General features: G+C 39.5%; 1 protein-coding gene across 2 annotated transcripts in view; it reads left to right on the forward strand.

The window, feature by feature from the left end:
* Positions 1-21,529, forward strand: part of rftn1b (raftlin, lipid raft linker 1b) — a 145,007-nt gene that overhangs the window by 99,880 nt on the left and 23,598 nt on the right. For both annotated transcript variants that reach the window (XM_026185312.1, XM_026185313.1), the window contains exons 8-9: positions 2,976-3,179; positions 17,227-17,345. In XM_026185312.1, coding sequence (XP_026041097.1) covers positions 2,976-3,179; positions 17,227-17,345 — 323 coding nt within the window. The remainder of the gene's footprint in view (positions 1-2,975; positions 3,180-17,226; positions 17,346-21,529) is intronic.

The following is a 21,529-nucleotide window of genomic DNA, read 5'->3' on the forward strand; positions in this document are numbered from 1 at the left end:
TAAAATTTGCCTAGTGCAATCCGGCTGGTCCAAAAATCAGCCATATTCACAATCTTTATGATGCACTGTAGCAATATAACTAACTATAACTAAAAGTAAAAGCCTCATGCAACAATGATGCTTCGAATGCTTTGTCATGGGTGTAACTGCCACGTGTCTCCACATAATTGTTTCTGAAAAACTCAAGAATCCCAGATGAAAGCCTGGATTCCAGTTTGAGCTACTGTCATCCACCATGATGGACATCTGAAGTCAGTGTTCTTATGTTATATTCTGGTACATTATTCCCTGCCGTGTCCTGCTAAATAGGCAAGGCTCTTAATTCTGTGTGGTTTTTGTGTATTTCCACTGAATAGAGCACTGCTTAAAAAGACTCTTAGAGGCTCAGAAAATGAGGTCCCTACCGTTCTGCCTGAATTATGGTAGCCTTGAAGCCATAATTGTAGCATACTTAGACAGTAATAAACTATAATGCATTTAAAAAAAAAAAAGTTATTACACAGAAAATGACTAATACTGTGAGACAGACAGACTGGCTCTTATATTATGTCAAGCTGTTATAAATGACACATGTAACTACTTTCTACAACACTGCCATCAACAGAAATGAAGTAATCTGTGTTGAATATGGTTTTAATGTTAGTTATCTAATTATGCTGCGGTTACAAAAATTTAGAGCAGTAACCCAAAGCGATTTTAAATCACTAAGTTATATGACAGAATTTTTCATTCATTCAATTTTTCAAATCTTCATGGCCTGCCTGAAGCTCACAGAGATACAGAAAGAATTGATGGGTCAAACTACAGTGATGCACCATCTCAGGCTCGTGCACATAAACTGTAAAGCAGTTAATCCCATGCAGCCCTCCACAAAACCATTCACACTAAGAAATTGTGTTGTTTTGGCAAATCAGAGGTGTGCTGAATGGGAAGTCACTTTGTGGTCACATGTTGTCCAAGATTTCTTTGCCATATTGTCCTCGTTGTAGCACGGGTAACATGAGGGGAGGGTGTGTGAGTGCACTGCTGCTGATTTGACTTTTCTCAGGAGTGACAAATGACAAGATTTAGAGAATTTGGTGGCCAGCTGTCAGATCAGTCAGAGGAGCCAGACAAGAAATGGTTATAAATTATTCATTCTTCCTGGGTGTCTGTCGGACGGATGGACAGACAGAAGAACCAAAGCAACTGAGCCATGACTCCCCCCTACCGCCATCATCCCACCCCAAGTGCGTGTGTGGCTGGGTGGGTGGCACTGCCGCACATTCTGCTCATCCATCTGGTTCACTTGGGGAATGACAGCGTGATATTTGCATTGGAAAGAAAGGGGAAAATGTTACCAGGCTAGATTTGAAATGCTTTCGGCCCGATTCGAACCCCCGCTCACATCTCATGTTCTGTGTTTTTTTTCAAAGCTAAGCAGAGCAAATATTTCACTCACGCACATCACAACAAATAAGGCTCTTTACACTTTGATTTAGTATGATATGAGCAAGGAGCAGTGACATACGTACTGTGGGCAAATTTCCAAGCCTGTTTCTCTCTCCAGAGGCCCACTGCATTATGCATATTTCTGCTTGATGTAAACAACAGCTAGCTGCAGCGCTTTTAATGCATTATTCAAGGTTATACTATGAATTAACTTGGTTACAATGAAACGCTCCCTTTTAAGTTCTGCATCAGCAGAGTTACATCACTTTTGGAAAACATTAAAAAGAAGAGGAGGATAAATTGTAGCTTTAAAATGCTTTTGATTCAACTCACGTTTGTTTTTGGGGAAGCAGCATCCTTGGAAAAGATTTCCAGCGTATTTGTGAGTCCAGCTTGGGGCATCATAAATCTCTGCTTGTATTACTTTCTCATTTCTCGTCTATTTCGCACCTGTCAGATATGGTAATGTTTACATTTTATACCACAGTGTTTTGCATACAGATTTATTCTACACACCGGGTCGCAGGACAACACAAATCTAACACAAAACAATGCAGAAAGAAACATGCACATTTTCCTGAAAAATACTATTTTCACACAAGTTATGTATCAGATTCTTAAAATCTTCTTGACCACCACAAAATGAATGTAACTTTAACTTTTACTTTTATGTGCACTCCAGTTTTGTTGTTGCTTACGGTCATAATCTTGGCTTGTTGAAACAAAAGTAGCACCAAAAAAAGGCCTTAAAATTTTAATTGTTGACAATTCAGGGTGATGTTTATTGAAAAGTCTTTTTGATTCAATGTGACACATCAGTGCTGGCTCATTTTTTTGAGCTTAGCTTTTGTATTTTATCTTTTTAAAGACCAACGCAAACCCTCCCCTCTACTGTATTGTTTATTTAGTAATAGACAGCTTCATGTGGAGAAGTTTCATCTTTTCAGTCTCACATTTTTTCCCCAGGAAATGAAAATAAACTTGCTGAAAAACATGAAAGCACACAAATTGTTATTTGCCTTTGATGGCTGGTGACCATGAACACTAGAGCCAGCTTTTCTTGGCCAAGAAGCTTGTTGACTGTCCACGCATTGGCAGAGTTTCCTTGATAGTTGTTCTCATAGGAAATAAATGTACTTCCAATTTATTTTAACTGTTTTTTTTTTTGTTTTGAAAAGTCTCAGGAAATAGAAATTTTCCAAAGTAGTCATTAAAGATTGAGAAGAAATGCTTCATTTCTACATCCTTTTATAGCTGAATACAGCAGACAGTCCTTTGCTTTACAGCAACAAAACAGGGCTGTTTCTCAGGCAGCCATTTACGCAGATATTTCGTATAACTTCTGGCAGCTGAAGAGAAGGAAAGTCCTCCTACAGACAGTGCCAAACTACATTTTGGATTGCAGCCAATGTACAGCATTGATTCAGTAATAATACAGTAAATTCTGGGGCTTCCATAAAGGCTACATCTGTATTGTCATAAACCTTTGTGAGTTAAAACCAATAAAACTGTGACTGGTTTTGTTTTATGTCTTGCCTAAACAGGGGTTGATCTGCTGGCGCTGTACAACCACCCACCGGTCCGAGAGGGCCAGGTGAAGTACTACACTGTCAAGGTGCCTCTGCGAGTTCAAAATTGTGACGAAGGGGTCAAAGGGGTGGAGGCCAACTGGTTGGATCACATGACCCAGCACTTCAACAACGGAGCCTCGCTGGTCGATGGATATTTCCACCTGGGCAACATGAATGGTAAGCAGGCTTGACTCGCTGTTCCTGCAGCATATACATGCTTTCTAAGAAAAATTATTTTTGGAGAAAATATTCAGTGTGGGTTTTATTTTTGTTCCACACACTGTGATTTTGGGTAAACGCCAGAGGTGGGACCAAGTCATTGTTTTGCAAGTCTCAAGTAAGTCTCAAGTCTTTATCCTCAAGTCTCAAGTCAAGTCTCAAGTAATGTCAGGCAAGTCAGAGTCGAGTCTCAAGTCACTGGTGTAAAAGTCCGAGTCAAGTCACAAGTCTGAAACTTTGAATTTCAAGTCCTTTCGAGTCTTTAAAAAAAAAAAACGAAAAAAGCATGTTGCAGTTATATGCTAAATGTAAATATTAGACCATGTAATTTTTAAATCTGTGTTTTTCTCAACACATGACAAAATAGTGAACTTAGAAAATATACACAAATTGTGAAATTGCACCTCTTTAAAATGCAGCTCAATTAAACCTAGCTCCAAGAATAATTTTCACCGACAGTTCTGAGATAAGCTGCATGTTATTCTTGGATGCGGTTGTAGGACCAGCTTTAAAATCGCATGACAAAAATATCATACACATTAAAAAAAACTGTATCACCAACGTAGCCTGTACAACATTTGCTAGTTAGATGAAGTCAGCTATCTCATCTTAGCATATTTATATGCATATTTATAATTATACGGTTCTTGGAGTGAGTGCATACACTCATGAAGTTTAGTAACTTCAGGTCACTGCAACAAGCCCAGGTACAGTTTACCGACGGATGGGTGCAGGACCTTGAAATGCACCGTGTAGAACGAAAGACCATCGTACGTATCATAAGTTTACCAGTCTCACAAATTGTCGTCATAAATACACATTCGTTAACCGTTTATTAATAGGACCTTTGAGCTCAACGGTAATTAATTAGTAGTGGAAAAAATTTCTGGTAGCATCACAGAAATGTAGCAGTGACAATAATACTGTATGCTGTAATCGTACTGGGCAATTAGTGATACAAAACAACTGTTTTATCCTGTGAATAAAAGTATATGTTTTTGTCAATGTACCATAATAACAGAAGCGAAACGCAATATTGAGTCAGGACAATTCACTATTTATGCACAATAAACAAAGGAGCATAGCGCGACCATATCTGTTCAGCACCAGACTTGCTTGTAACCTATATCACTAATTATGTTATGAAAATGACGTATTAACTACTAAAAAACACTGACCTTCGTGTAAATGCTTGGAGCAGACTAACCTGTGAGCTGGAGTGTTCTGGGACGTTATATTTGATCTTTGAATGGCTGCAATCCAGTCGCGTCTTTGTTACTTCGGAAACATGGCTTGAACAATTTCTCTTCAACGACGTAATCCGATAACAACCGATCTCTTTACCCGTCGGCTTCCCGTGGCTGTCATGCGACCGGCTATTGCAGTTAATAATACAACAGCTTCTTGACATTTTTGTGTTTCTTTTTATCGCTGTATAACTGATTTTAATTGAAAGCCTGCGTGCGCTAGTACCGCTTGCCACGAGTTCCCAGAATCCTTTGCGGTTCTACCCGTGAATGACGTCACATTTTCAATCTCTATATAATATGCATGTTAAATTTTATATTTGGGGTAAAATATCAAGTCTTTTCAAGTAAACCGGTTCAAGTCCAATTCAAGTCCCAAGTCATTGGTGTAAAAGTCCAAGTCAAGTCACAAGTCTTAGAACATTTTTTCAAGTCAAGTCTAAAGTCATAAAATTAATGACTCGAGTCTGACTCGAGTCCAAGTCATGTGACTCGAGTCCACACCTCTGGTAAACGCCACATACACACAAGCAGAATGATAGGTTTGAAATGTAAAAACACTTGAATAATGCATTCATATTCCCTTAAATATCAAAAGAGTCTTTATCGTTGCTTGGCTTCTTGGCTTCAGCAGAATAATTCTTCCACTGGCATGCTCAAAGCTATTACAGTTATTAAATATAAAAAAGTTTCCCAAATTACCCCTTTTCCTTTCACTGTATTGCCAGTAAAAATGTGAATGTCAGGCAGAAGCTCAGTTCACTTCAACCTCTATAAAATGAAAAGACTGTGACAGGTAATGATGCACCTTGCCCTGTATGGCATTAATTATGCATTAGCTAACATTTATTTTCTTCCAGAAAGCAATGAAATTATATTTGATTAACACTAGTAAATTGCTCTTGTACTTTTTCTCCTTCTGTGTCAAGAAGTGGTGCAATCCTGTAGGATGGAAACTTCACATAGACGCTATGTGACAACTGCAGAAGAAATCACTATTGTGTTTGAAATTCTGACCCCAATTAAGGATTATTATTATTTTTTATAAACGTTTGATAAAAGATCACTGGCTATACTCATAATGAGTTCACAGACAATTCTGAAGTCTTTTTGCACAGCTTTTACCTATTTTATGCCATTTTTCTGTCCTCTCTATGACACAAGCAACACAACTGTCTTTGCCAGTCTTATTATTCCAGTCACCTTCCACCAAGTTAGCTCAGTGTACTGCACAATGATATACTGTATTGTGAAAAGTATATGAGTGAATGGTACGACAATACAAAGAACTATTGACTTATGACGCAAACAATTTGGATTATCAGAAAAAAAAGTTGTGCTCTTAATCACATTAGAAATTATATCTTAAGGCAACCAGTAAGATAACCAGTAGGGAAAACTGTGCATTCCCCAACCATTCCTCAAGTGGTTGCTGGAGGTTGCTGGCTGGTTGCTAGGTGAAATTGGTTGAAAAGAGGGTGTTGCTCTAAAAGCCCCCCACATGGTTGGTTTGCCCTAGGTTGCTTTGGTTGCTAGCAGACTGCTGCAGATGCTAGCAGCTGTTCTCCATAGCCCATAACTACTACTCAACAAGTAGTTGGCAAGAGTTTTTGCAGAAAAATTGACTTGAATAATGAGTTAAATTAATTACAGTTGAGATTATCTATAAAACACAGGGAAACGGTAGCTGGGTGAAACACTAGCAAACACACTAGGATGTTGAGCTTGATTATATGTGTTTAACATTGGCATTGTAAGCATTCTACATGATTTTGTAGAATCTGTTTTTAAGTGACCAGAGTTTTGGTAACAGATCCTTCGCCCAAAGACTAAATCAGAAAACTAGCTGAAATTATGCTTATTTTCCTCGTTCTATCATAATATTAGAAAAAATCTCAACGTTTAAACTCTGCATCACATTGTAGCACACATTGAACTCTTTGAAATACTTTTTCTACACATGAATGAAGATGAGATACATCGTATGGCTAACATTAGCTGCTGGTCAGCACTGTGAAATGCTAGAGGCCTTGAAGTAAATTAAGACACTGCATCACTGCAGTTCCATCAGTGTGATATCTCTGACATAATCTTCATACATTTGGAAGATGTAAGTCACGAAGCTGGTATCCTCTTCTAAACTATTTCCTGTTTGGGTTTTCCTCTTCCATCAGACCCCAGCGGCTCTGTGCTTTACTCTGACACTGGAGAAAAAAGCCAGCCAGAGTAAATAAGAGTCATAATTCATTAATCTGGGAAAGTGAACGCCTCAGTAACTCTGAAACACAGATAATTAACCTGATAACAAATTAGTGCCTCCTTGCATATTTTATGTCCTGAGAATGGAGTAATGAAGTGTATTATTATGATTCAATGTTTTCTGCCTGTTAGGGTCCTCTAACATATTTTGCGTTTTTCTCGTGCTGCTAAGATATGCATCTCTTGAACAGTGAATTTACTCGTTAGGATAGAAAGCATATCAGCTGCGCGCTCTACCTTCACTGCCTCACAGCTTATGCTCAACCACTTTGGAAAACAGACAACTTTATAGAGGTGAATGCTGTACTTTTTGGATTTTGGTCTCTTGAGAGCAGCTGGCAGTATGACATCAAAGCAGCACCCGTTTGTTGTTAGCAGCTAATTACATCAAACAGCCGTGCAGCTTAGGGCTTTAGAATTGGTATCCATTCCTGCCGTCTCCATATTTAGCAACTTCTTTGAAAAGAGTTTCTGAATTCAGAACGAGACAGTCTACGTGTTGCAGGGGACCATCTCAACCTCATTAACAACGTGTAAATGTTTGACAGCAATACAATAAAGGAGACGGACTGACAGATATGTGGTTGGATGGGAGGATATAGTGACAGTGACAGCCTTATTTACAGCCTCGAGACAGAGCGGCTAGGTTGTCATGTGTGTCTAATGAGTATAATTATTCTATTTTTTTAAGACTGACCTTTTGCCCTGTTTTTTTTTTTTCACTTTAATTTTGTTGTGCCGCTTTGAATTCTACATCTTTTATTACTTTAATAATACTGAGCTGGCTTAGTTTGTATTAGCTTCATTATAAAATGTCTCACTGAATCAGGGAACGACATCCAGGGTTGAAATATGGAATCAAGTTTTTTATTTCATTTTTCTTTTTTTTACTTAACCTTTATTTGTACAGTTGATCTCTCTTGTAAATGAGACACTGAGTCTCATTAAGAGCTGTTCCCACATGGGTCTCTAATGGTCATTTGAGGCTGCATCTATTGCAAGGGATCCCCAATAGACTCACATGTTAATATACTCACCTTTACAGCAGAAATGAAGCGCAAGGTGCACAAAGTCAGGCATTGGTTGCTGCACAGGTGGTGGAGGAGGCCATGCATAAGTAAAACTGCAGCCCTCTTGGTCAGGTCGCTCTTGAAAAAGCGATTTTCAGTCTCAATGAGACTTCTACCTGGATATATAAATTATATATATGGAGGGAGATCATTTGAGTGACAAGTGGATGTTTTCATAACTTGTTCAAGGTTCATTTATTCTGAAATATACTCAAAGCAGTTGATGAGTTTTTCTTGTACACACATTTTATTTTAAGTCAGTATTTTTTTTAACTCTAAATTCACATCACATATCAGAGTAACCAAGCTAAGAAGAGCTAGTAGTAGCTGACAACTCCCTAGCTCTGCTTTAGGCTTAAAAAATGTCCAGTGGCAGTGTCGAGCTAGTTGTGGGAATATTGTATATAGAGTTTATAGTTAGAATCCTGATGATTTGTTTATGCCCTGTGTTTTCCTTGATGTTGAAATCTTATTTTTATAGTAATGTCTCACCTGGATCGGTGGATGTTTTTACCTGTTTTTTAGCACTATTAAGGCAACATATAAGCTAGACTTGTGACATTTTTTAACTTCACTTGGTAATTTTATAAATACTGAAAACTACTCAGCTATAGTTTGTTCACACAGAACTGAAGCTAGTAGTGCTGTAACTGCCAGAGACCTTAAAATATCAGCAGTGACATAAGTGACCGTTAGTGACATTAAGCTGGCAGGCACTGGGTTAAACTCACCTCAACTTTAAGGCGTGCGATTGAAAGGACTAATAGAAATGAAGAATATTGCTAAATACATAGCGAGTTATCCATGCAGCCAGAACCTGCCATATCTAGTAACCAGCTTTCAGCTACAAAGTGATGTGCACATGTGCAATGGGTCTCACTTGTTGACGGGGCTTTAGAATAGTGACACTGAGCACATTACCATACTGATGTTAGCATGCAGTTGGCACAACTGCATGAAGAGCAGCTAGCATGCATAACGTTCTTACAATATTTTCAAGTTAGCTTTCAGAGACGTTGTAGTGAAAGCTTATAGCCTTTATCTGTTTCAACCAAGTAAGGTTCATAATATGTTATAGTAAATTTGTGGTTTTAGCATGAAGTCAAACGCTAACCTACTGTTATTCAGGAAGTGATCCTGTAATTAATCTACATATTAATATAAATCATTTGTTAATCAAAGCTGCTGCCAGTTGTGTTTGCATTTGAAGTAAATTCATTGATTCAATTAAGAAAACAGAGTAATCCCACAGCTATCATTCTGGAAAGTTTCTTCACAAGATGCCTTGTTTTCATCCTCTCTACCTGTTTGTTATTATTCATAACATGAATTGATTTGCAGCCAACAGAAAAATGACCTGCTAATGACAAAGTTTTCCCCCCAGGATTTTTTCAGCAGCTGTGTGATTATGCATGTCCATTAACATTTGACACAGAACCCTTATTTATAAGCACTGCCAGAAGAAAGGCTTTAAACAGCCACGGGTTCATTATACTTAAGTTATTTTTGTTCCCCTTGTGATGTGTATATTAATTGACAGGGAGCTTTTGACCCCTGCTTTACGCGTGTGGGGAGAGCAAGTCCCTAATAATTCGCATACAGTGTGCAGTTATATTTTGTGAGGTCTTTATGCCACCACAATATAAAAATACATCATTCAAATTGGATATTCCCAAATTAGTTCCAAAGTCTGTTTGTGTTAGACAGATAAGTCCTTTCTTTCAGAAAATCTATAACTCAGACAGCTCCTTACAAAATAGCCTGAATAAAATGAGATTGGGATTGTTACAAAGTTACAAAGTCAAGCTCTGGCAACTGAAGAGCATCTGCCGTGCTTACAGGCAAATAGCCTGAAGGCAGGAAGAGCGTGGCATTTTTTACCCTGGGGGAAAAATGCTCAGAGCATCAGCTTAAAATCTCACAAATGTGCCTGATTGGAAACTTCAGAGCAGTGGTAATGCTGTGTAATCCACAGCAGATTATAAATGACAAGTTGACATTTTTGAAAGTACAACGTGAATTTCATTTTGATATTTTTTCAGTAAAACACAGCTGTGCTTGGAGTAATGACCCATACCAAGAAAACCATGCATAACAAGTATTTATCATCAGCTCCCAAAAGAGCAAAACTAAATTATGGTGAAATAAGGAGTTATGGACAATGAGACTGGCCAGGAGTCAACATTATACAAAGGTTTCTAGAGTGTTTATCAGATTATATATTAAATGATTATTTAGTAAGCCTGGCACAGATGAAACCATCTGTCAAACGCTGGTGGAAAACCAGTAATCAGGTCAGATTACTGGTCAGTAACCAGTAATCATAGAAATTCCCAGTATTTCTCATTTTTGTCTATCATTGTGTTCCAGTTCTGTACTTCTATTAGTACACTTTAACTACTTTGTATTGACAGCATGCATATAGACCAAGTAATGCCAAAAAAATGACCCTCATCTTTTTGACCATTGTCACCCATACATGGGTGAGGAAATATCATTGGCTTTTGATTGGCTCGTTGGGTACTTTGAGGTACTTTTAGTATATTTCATGTAATCAACGTGAACACGTGTATGCACTAAAAATATAGTGAAATGGGGCAAGATACATGTCTTAGTAACAAGAGAGTCCTTGTGGATTATTTTGAAGCAAGGAGATCCGTAACTTAAATTCCAAGAGTTACTGGGACGTGAAACCACAAGTACAGAGTAGACTGTTGTTGACTTTGCCCCAAAAAAAGGTTTGAAATTACTTTTCCCAGTATATGCTCAGTCACCTGACATTCATCCAAGCAGAGGTCATAAAAAGGTTGGACGACCGCCGTGTGTGACTTACAGAATTGTCATGTAGATTTTTATCTATGATTTTATCATCTATCGCTCTTATAATGTTTGTGGTCTTTTTAAATTGATGACACTTTCATATTGTGGTAGAAGTAGCTCATGATTATTTTGTGATACACTAGTTTGATTGTGTGGTTGTATGGTTGGATAATTAATGATTTAATACATTTTCAAACCACAGAATATTGATAAAATATCTTAGCACATAGCATTAATAAGGCTTTCATATCTCTGAATTGTTTACCTATATGTATAGTTCCAATTCACGGATCTTCATGCATTCAAAATTCTCATATTTAGACAAGTTTAACAATTAATCAGTACCATTAATGTGGTTTCTCTGTTTTGTAGTTCAAAGACCTTCTGCTTTTTGCATGGAGCAATAAACCCGTGTATACTTATAAAAGTACAGGTTTGACGTTGAGCATGTTAACCAACCTGTTTCACTGATTGTTGAGACGGACTTTATAAATCATGTTTCTTCAGGCCTTGTGTTCTAAGTGCTATGTTACCTTGACAGTCAGGTCGGTCCAAAGGGATGCGCACTGTGTCCCCATGCTACTTCTAAAGAAGGGTTTCCATGGTGAAGCCGGATGAGAAAGCATTAAGTGGCATTGTTTGCATACGCATGTGTATGTGTGTGCATCAATGAATCGCTCAGCTGGTGAAAGTGCTGGCCGGTGTGGCAGCAGTGTTTGTGGAGACCTCGCCTGATCACAAGGTCGGATATATTATAGCTGTATTAAATTTACAGATTCTAAGCTGCATACAGCTCCAATCTTATGACGTGCATTAAAGATTCATTCACACTGGGGAGCTTGCTGCAAACAGAAACACACATAAGCCTATATCTGCACAAACGCATGCATAAACACAGCATACAAATTTGCACTACCTCCCAGCTGGAACCAAGGTGGGGGGGGGCTGAGTTTGTTTACTAAAGAAATGACAGTAATGGTGTTGACGAGGAGTTTGCTTTTGTTACTTGTATAGCTTAAGCTATCTCTAGAGCCACAATGAGGATTTGTCACCCGGTTGTGAGACATTGAGCTATTCATATGCATGACAGTCAACCTTTACTGCTTTCTAAATTTGGGCAGAGCCAACAGAGGCAGAAAAAAGGGAGAGAGACAGAGAAAGTGAGAGGCAGTGAAGATGAAATTCCAATAAGTTTCTTTTTTTAATCAAACTGTGAAAGAAACTCAGAAAAGAAAAAGAACTGGTGTTTGTGGGTGTGTTGGCACAGGATACATGCATGTATTTCAATACAGTTTCATTTAACTGTATGTAGGTTTTGACAGAAAATCTCAGATTCACACATTTGGGAGCACTTCAGTGTCTTTGGGCATGAGACCAAATACGAATGCACTCAGATGGCTCATGCTTCACACAAGGATTCACTATCACACAGACTGGTTTGATTGAAGAGTAGATTTTTAAAGGAGTTGCATTAAACTTGTTCATCATGACCTGCAAGTGTCTAAAATGACTTGATTGGATTATCCTTTTGTATGTGTCAATATCACAGCAGGCACACAGGTAACAAATAGTCTGACAGTAGTGAGGAAGCACAAATGTTGCTGATGTTTACGGTGGTTTCTGTGAGAAATGCTGTCTCCCACATCAGCTTTAGTCACAAAAATGCAGTTGCATAATTGCCTGTTTTCACGCATGTAATTCCCAAAAGGATGGAGAATCAATCCATTCCACAGCTGTCAGAAAAGAAAAATGGCCACTTTCAGAATTTCTCTTTAGCTGGGTCCAAAAGAGCATTTACAGAGTCTCTGAATAACTCCCATTTGGCTTTATTAGCATAGCAAAAGATGGAAACGAAGGGATGATATTACCGATCACAAATTCATATTTCATATAAAATACACATTATTGTATAAATAAAGTTGTTGTATTCTTACCCATATGTAGTTGTGACCCATGTATCCGACACTCTATGGCATTCCAGTCACTAAGCTGCCCACCCTCTGTTCCCTCCTCACCAGCTGAAGTCTGCCTGGTAACCCAAAGGTGCAGACCTGCCAGCTGTCATGCATCTGGCTCTATGGGGAAGAGCCACATCCAATCCGCACGCATTAGACACTGAAATCCCTTTCTCCAGTTGTCCCTCGCTGCGAATGTCCACTCGTCCTGTTTGAAATATGGATAAGCTGTCAGCGGTTTGTCTCCAGCTCTCTGAGGTGGCACCTGGCATGCATGTTTAAATCATGTCAGCAGACATGACCTGGGGCATGGTCACTTTCCAGCTCGCCAGCAGTAAAGTGGGCTCACTCACATTCACTGGTTTGGCTAATAGCGCTGAGAAAGGTTAAATATTCACAATATGAATTTTTAATGTAATAATAGCAACTAGATTAAATGTATTAATAAATACATTTGGAGTCAGAGATACAATTCAGCTGTTTGTAAACGGGCTGGTTCCACAATACACACCAGCACTACTGTTCTACTCCTAAGTGCTTTTCTATCTAACATTCACACGAACACATCAGAGGCTTGGAGTTCAGCGTCTGGGCATGCTGGAGTGGAGCAGTCAGCGATCGAACAACCAGCCTAATTAGTAGATGACCTGCGCTACCTCCTGAGCTACAGCCACCATTGTAAACTACAAACATGTCCACCAATATGTCTTAGACAACTCCTACAGCTCAATTAACATCTCAGCTATTGATTCACTTGTTCGACCTGTTCCAAATAGTTGCTTTGTTGTCAACAGATCATAAATTATGCAACATTTTAGCTGTTTACAGTTTATAATTGAGTCAGCTAAGAAACACCACATCTAGGAATAGCTATATGTAGGGGCGAGAAAAAAAAGCAGTCAACAGAGGCAGAAAAAAGGGAGAGAGACAGAGAAAGTGAGAGGCAGTGAAGATGAAATTCCAATAAGTTTCTTTTTTTAATCAAACTGTGAAAGAAACTCAGAAAAGAAAAAGAATTGGTGTTTGTGGGTGTGTTGGCACAGGATACATGCATGTATTTCAATACAGTTTCATGTAACTGTATGTAGGTTTTGACAGAAAATCTCAGAGTTCCAGCGAGGAAACGGATTCACACATTTGGGAGCACTTCAGTGTCTTTGGGCATGAGACCAAATACGAATGCACTCAGATGGCTCATGCTTCACACAAGGATTCACTATCACACACACTGGTTTGATTGAAGAGTAGATTTTTAAAGGAGTTGCATTAAACTTGTTCATCATAACGTACGGCATAACAACATGGTATGCAGGGTGCTCAGCTGCGGACAGGAAAGTACTGCAGAGGGTCACCAACACAGCCCAGAAGATCACTGGCTGCTCTCTGCCCAGCCTGGAGGTCACTGCAAACTCTCGGTACCTCAGCAGAGCTGACAATATCATCAAGGACCACTCTCACCTCAGCAATCAACTGTTTTACCTATTACCGTCAGGCCGACGGTACAGGTCACATAAAACCACGACAAACAGATTCAGGGATAGCTTCTTTCCCAGAGCTATCACCGTAGTAAATAAGCACAAAAACAATTGAACCTGCTTAGCTATACCATACCGTCACTGCCATTATATTATGCTGCTATTCATACTGTCATTATATTAATGCTGCTATCCTGTATATATCGTACTTACTATTGTTTGAGTACTTGCGATTGTTTTATTGTACTTTTTATATTTTACATTTATATCTACTATTGAATCTTGCACCAAGGGAGTGGCACTCCAATTTCGTTGTACTCTGTACAATGACAATAAAGGCTATTCTATTCTATAAGGAATAGCTATATGTAGGAGCGAAAAAAAAGCAGTCAAGGCTACAGAGACTCTCAGAACCACATCATTGGTTTGTGCCTCTGAAAATTCACTGTACACTAACTGATCAGAAGCAGCAAGCAAACAGATAAAATGTCATCAACACCCTGATGTAAAATGTTTTCCACTTTTTATCATTTTCCACCTGAAAAATTGACACAAGTTACATTGCTCTGCTACCACAGTGAAAACTGTCTTTATATTACTAATATGTTTAACTACTAATTTAACCAACTATGTCTTGATAGACTGATACAAAAATACACAAATATTAATTAATTTACTTCTTTTTAAAGTGTATCCATCATCAGTTGAAAAATGAAGACGTTAGGATACGTTGGCGTGGACAAACATGTGGATTTGTCCAAAGGGGACATAGAGTTGGAGTCAACTATGGTTCCGCTCCACTCAGAGTCCCAGTGAACCACAACGGTTGAAACGGCTTGCACATGAAACAAAAGAATGCCTTCTGCCAAAAAGAAATAAAATCTGATGTCTAACAGATGTGATAGACTACAAAACTCAGGCCTATTTCTAGTCTTCTGTTTAGTGTGCATATTGAATTGTATGGAAACAAATGATAAATGGAACGTAGGGTTAGAACATTTTTTTTAATATAACAAACAAAACCTTTAATGAGTCTGTTAATTTCAGGTTATGACCTTATACGTCTCACCCTGTTGTTTTCTAGATAGTAACTCCTTTTTGTGTTTGCAGCAGTGATGCACATGAGTTTATTGGAAAAACATCCAGAGTGCTTTCTGTTCCACTGTTTGCTTGATTTAATCATCGTGTGTCTGAAATCAATCCACAAGAGCAGGTTTGTGTACATGTCGATGAATATTAGGAACAAGCAGCTTCCGAAGTGACTTGATGCAGGCGAGGACCTCGCATCTACATACAAACACCTGTGCAGGCAAACACTAAACACTCAGCACTTTAAGTTTCAGTCTGTGTGTGTCAGCACTGTCTACACCCACTAGGTGCCTGCTGTTGATCCTCTCCTGTATCATTTGGATGCTGGTATCGGCTGGTGCGTTTCACTTGCTGTCACCTTGCCACTCCAGCTATCTGACTCTCCCCTGCCATTTGCTTCTTTGTCTTTTAGCCCCGACACTGTCTCTCTCTGTTTTTAGTGCAGCTGTATTTGCATGTCTCGCCCCACGACCTTGAGTGTGTGAGTCACAAGGGGATGGAGAACAATTTTACTGAGGCTGCACTGTGGTTTTTTGCAAGTGTAAACAACTTATTCTCAGTCGGCCCGCTGGCTGCTCAGCTCAGCTCTCAGTCAATAGGCACAAGATAATGTTTATTCGTGCACGCAACCAGCGCATTCCCCTGACGGACTCAACGCCCCCAGCAACCAGCTCCTTCTCTTCCACTTCCCTGGTTCTCGCTCTCTTTCTCTCCTCTGCCAAGAGTCTGTTTGCATTATCACCAGAGACAGGCTGCTCCCTGTAGAGCAACGAGACAGAAACCCTGTCGATCTCACCTGAATGATCCCTGTTGCATTTGCAGAGAACCGACATCAGTCCGTAGTGTGTTACACCTTCCAGAAAGGTTTCTTTGCAGTAATATGCCAAGCAGGACGGGCCAAAGAATTAAATAAAGTGCAGGAATGGGGAAAGAAGGGGGATGATGGAGGGAACAGAGGAAGAGCAAAGGCAAAGTGGCAGGAGGGGGTTAACACTGACCACGTCTGCATTTGAAAGATGTCTTCAATTGTGCATGCATGGGTCCAGAATGGGTTTTGAGGGTGGTGGAAATAAAAGAGAATGTCATTCTCCACTCTATCTCTCCCTGTGTCTTGCTTACTTCCTTCTTCTTTTTCTATCTCCTTGTCCCCGCCTTTCTCCACAGGCTCTCCAGCCACCTCTCATCCCCCTATTATTAGGGCCCAGTAATGAAATGTGGAGTGTCTCGTATTGGTGCCTGGGCCCCAGCAAACTGTATTAGTGTGTAAATGGTGTGAGAGTAATGAGAAAGCTCTCAGGCCTGCTGGGAAGACTGGACCACGAGGCTCGTGTTTTGTCTGTGTGTGTATGTGCGCCTGGATGTAATGTGCATGTGCATCAAGTGAATAACAAGAGACGTTGGGTGGAGAGGGGTCCTGGCTCATGGGGGCCAGAGTGGTGTTTCTTTCTCAGATGCCAATCCTGCAATTGTTAGCCTCCAACAGAAGAGAAGCTTGGAAAATCTATTTGGTCAGGAGCACACAATCTGAAAAGTGGCCTAAAGCATCAATGTCAGTGTCTCTATGTGATTCATTCAGTTTAAGTCTTTTTAAGGTGAATAATGCAGGCTTAGCAAAAGGATTTATGCTTTGTACCTTAACACCCGGCTTCATTAAATTGGTTGCTACATTTTGCCATCGCTAAAATCTGTCCACCTTTCTTAAAGCAGCGTTTCTCAGTCCTCTGGACACCAAGTACATCTAGTTTTTAATCCTATTTTAGCTATAATTAGCCTCTGTTTAACCGTCAAGCATTAAGACCAGCAGGCTCTGGATCCTCGTAACGTTTCATCTTCTTTTTTAACGTCCCAGAAGGGGAATACCTGCTCCTTTCTTCAGCACACTGTCTCCTTGCATAATGCATAAGTGCCTAATGCTCATACAAATGGCTAGGACCACTGGCTATGTAATAAAGGGTTGTGTGTGAATGTGTCTGGCTGATATCATTCCATTTCCGCTGGCCTGGAGGCCCTGACGGAGAAGAGACAAGACAGACACGCTCCATCCAGTAAATACTCTTTTCATGGCTTTACTTTTTTCCCCTTCTCTTTAGATTTGCTGCCTAAGTCAGTGGAAAGTGTCTTCATCTTCCAGGAGGCGAGCGAAGGTGAGCCGAACGCGGCCACCCCGGCGTACGATGCCATCGTTGTGGAGCAGTGGACCGTCATCGATGTGAGTGGAGGGATTTTTGCTTTGTCCTAGGTTATGTTCTGTCTGTCACTAGTAGAGGGGGATTTATGCTCTTGTACATTTCATACATGTGACTGTTTTGGAATTGGAGATTTTGATATTTTAAAGGATGTACAGTCACACATTGAAAGCCAGAGTCCAGTCTGTGCCCCCCTCTCTAAGAGTATAGTCCTTTAGCAATGAAGTCAGTTATCGCTTAGATATCGTGGCCCTTCAGCCAACCGTTTCCTTACAACCCAAAGGCAAATCGGACAAATCTCAATTTATGGGACATGTGTCGCAGTCGCTCCCCTTATCAGGAGCAAACAAGCCTTTATCTACGTGATGATTAGTGTCTCTCCTCAACAAGTTCCGAGCTGGAAATTCATTCCTGTCTGGAGTGGAAGGATTTGTGGCCATTTCGTTGCCTTTCATCTGTATGTATGTGTGTGTCTGCATGTATACATGCTTGCGCATGCAGCTGAGTGTGGACGAGCTCGGTTTTGTGTGTCTGTGTTTTCAGATGCTATCTCTGTAATTGAATTTAGACTTTTTGCAGCCGGTAGCTGTCCAAGTGTGAAAGGAGACTTTTGTCCCCCAAATGTGGCTCTCTGATTGACCAGCCCAGCACCGATGGCCATATGTGGCACTAAAAAGACTCCTGCAGTCATCTGGCAGGAGCAGTACAGCCTCCCCTCGTCTGGGTGAATGGTAATACTGTTACAGCTTAATGGCTTTCAAGACTTCCTCAGACACATTAACCGAGAATGATGCCAAACTAACGCCCAGTTTTCCAGGAGATCCAATCAGCTCCTCCACTGGGACTTTATCAAAAACCGTTTCACCCCACCGATCTGCACCATGCCAAATCAGATTGACAACACACTCTGTCAGGGCGATCAGGGCTGCACATCATCCCCATTATTTGTGATAACTGCCGAAAATTGATATGCAAAGTATCCTCACAGCTCATTATTGTTTTGGTGCCAGGATAATTAAAATGAAAAAAAAAAAGGCTGAATGTTGATTGAAGGTGTTTTTCTTCTTCTTTATATACGTCAATTTCTTTTCCCCTCAGTGCTTAACATACTTATTTATCCAAAATGCTGACAGGTTGTAGGATTTATGAAGCTCAGAGAAAAAGAGTGATAAAACAAATCACTTCAGTGAGGGCATGTGACCATTTATATTGTCATTAAGTAGGAGTGTATCATCTCAGGAATGTCAGTGCTCATCAGTGAAGGGATAAAAATGTCTTTAGTTTCACTTATGAACGAGCTGAATCTGGATGTGAGTTGGATGTGAAAAGTGCTGAGCTTTTAATGCTATATCTCAACCAAAGTGCAAAATAGTGCTATAGTAGACCCTTTTTTCTACACCATTAAAAGTAGAAAAACGAGTCTACTATAGTAAATGTAATAATAACAAAAGTCATACAATTTTAAAAATAATTGGTAAACATATTTTCAGCATTTTCTCATTCAAAAGCATCAAATACTGCCACTGTCAGATGTTACAGAGATACCCACAAGATTTTCTTTGGCATTGTGGCTCTCTCACCGGGCAGCAGCGTTGGACATCGAGTGTGGAAACGCGCTCATTAAGAGGATGGAAAGGCAATAAGTTAGATTTTTGTGAGCCAGGGTGATTGATAAAATGTTAATTTCAGCATCCAGAAATTATTTTAAAAAAAATTTAAAAAGTAACAATAAAAATGAAATATTCAGTCATTTGTTACACACCCAGTTTTGCCCTCCCTGAAAGCTCAAAGTCACTGTTTAGTTCAGCTGGAGCAAAGATGCTACAAAGAGCGCATTTGGCCAACAGGATCTATAAAAGAGAAGCAAAAGTCATAGAAGGTTTCAGTAGGTGGACTTGCTGAAGGATCATTAACAGATGCCTGCAGATGACTTTGTCTCCGAGGGTCTCTCACCCAGCTGTGTGTGACGGAGGTGATAGTTGGTTATCAGCTTTGACTCTACAGTGCTCATCCCGTGGCTACTGTACAGGCCTCTCCTGGTTCCCCCATCCATATGCAGGTGCAGGCATCCTGCAGTGGAGACTGCAAAGTGACAGGGATCAAAAAAGCCACAATAGGAAATTAGGCAATCTATTCAAAAACTATGGGGCCTAACTGCCTATTGGAACTTAGCTCTTTTTTTTTTAGTTATTTGTTTTTAATTAGATTTTTATTATGTTGTTAAAATAGCCGGAACAATGACACTAAGAGGCTACCAATTAAATGACAAGAAAATGTTTGTCTTATAAGGACATTCATTTAGTTTAATGCAGTTTTAATAAGAAATTATTTGACAAAAACAGCTGTGAGAGACAAACAAATATTCATAGGGCAAAATATTCTGACTTCAAAGCAAATTAAAGGAAAGAGAAGAAAACAACCAAGAACAATAAATGTCAAACTGACAAACTAAGACGTAAGTGCTATGGGAACAGTTTCTGTTAAATGACAGCAGAGCAGCGCCTTGAGGGAAACGGCACAAAAAACAACAAAATGCATCCAGTGACAATCAAGAGAAATAAATTGAAAGCATGCGTAAAGTGGGTGAAGCATGTAGATGTGCATAAAAATGCCATCGGTGCTAAAAAGCTCCTGCAGACATTTCCTTTAGCAAACAGATTTTGGTCAGGTGTCTGATGCATACTTGTTTCAATATGAGCAAAAAAAAAAAAAACACTCAAATATGAAACATATGGATTGTGGTGAAGTGTCTGAAAAGGAATAACTCATCAAGAGTCTCTGGTATGAAACTCCAATTAGGCCCAGTTTCTCATCTCTCATGTCCTATGGGAAAATCAATACAGACACTGCCTCGAAACTAATGTAGTGAAAGCCCTCCTTTCTTTCACTGAGCTTCACAGGAGCAATAACCAAAGAAAACATGTGCATCTGCACACTTCAGTCAAGGTTGGTCTTAATATGTTTGCTCGCCATGAGTCACTGCAGGAGAATTTATTTATCAAGAGGAACAAAGTGCATTAGTGTTGTGCTTCAGTCTTTCTGTATATAGATAAAGCAGGCAAAGAGAACCAGAGCCACAAAAACACGCGTGCGTGTGTGTGTGTGTGTGTGTGTGTGTGTGTGTGTGTGTGTGTGTGTGTGTGTGTGTGTGTGTGTGTGTGTGTGTGTGTGTGTGTGTGTTTTATTAAAAGATGAAGTGATATTCAGCTTAGTGGACCTGATGTGTATGAGGAGTGTGATGTTGCTGAAAACCTTTCATACCTCTTAAAATGTTTTTTTAAATAGCCCCATTATCCACTTCAGCTTAGCTGGACACAGTGGTAGGTCTATTATGATGCATGCATGTTGTGCAACAAGTGATATTTTAAATTCTCAACATGGTACAAAGATTTTATGGATAGCTCTAAGATGCTATGGGGGAAATATTTGTTAGATAGTACATGGAAAAATGTTCTATCTAGCCCAAAGGTTAAGCCTTTACAAAATATCGTATTTATATTAAATATGGAAACTGAAGTGGGGAAACAGAAATGGGACATGTGATGCAGCTGCATTTTTTTCCTTATATCCTCCCTACCTTTTTTTAAATTCAGGTCCAGCAGTTTGCAGTTATATGATTATTGCCCAATGCGCAGTCACATGACCCAAACGTGCAGGTTTTTTGTGGTTCTACAAAAGCACAGAAAACTATTTACACCTCTTTAAAAGGAAAACTATGACTTGAAAGGTCTGAAATCAATATGAAGCCACAATAACTGACATTCGTCTTGAAAGGGTCATTCTTAAAGGGTCAATTTACCCAGATCCCAAAAGAACACATTGACCTTTTTCACTGGTATCCAATCATGCACATAATGTTGGTTTTATATGCTTTGCTAGTATGTGGTGCAATTCAATGAAGGTGAAGGAATTTGAACAGTACAATTTCTCCAAAGGTCCAACTATCAACATAGAAAATTGAAATTACACTTCATGGTCACATACAGTACACTGGAGCTATAAGAGAAAATGTGTTTTTGCTGCTGACCCTTTGAAATACCTCTTAGCAGAGCAATAACATTGGCACGGATGTTTGCTACTCTAATTAGGTGCAGCAGAGATGCAGAATGGCTCTGCTACTCCACCTATAATCACAGCAAAATAAATAAATAAACCTTTCGAAGGAATTATTACTTCTGTGCAGGGGTTTTCAGCGTTTCATACATAA

This window comes from Astatotilapia calliptera, chromosome 11 (assembly GCF_900246225.1).
Source record: "Astatotilapia calliptera chromosome 11, fAstCal1.2, whole genome shotgun sequence".
Taxonomy (NCBI): Eukaryota; Metazoa; Chordata; class Actinopteri; order Cichliformes; family Cichlidae; genus Astatotilapia; species Astatotilapia calliptera.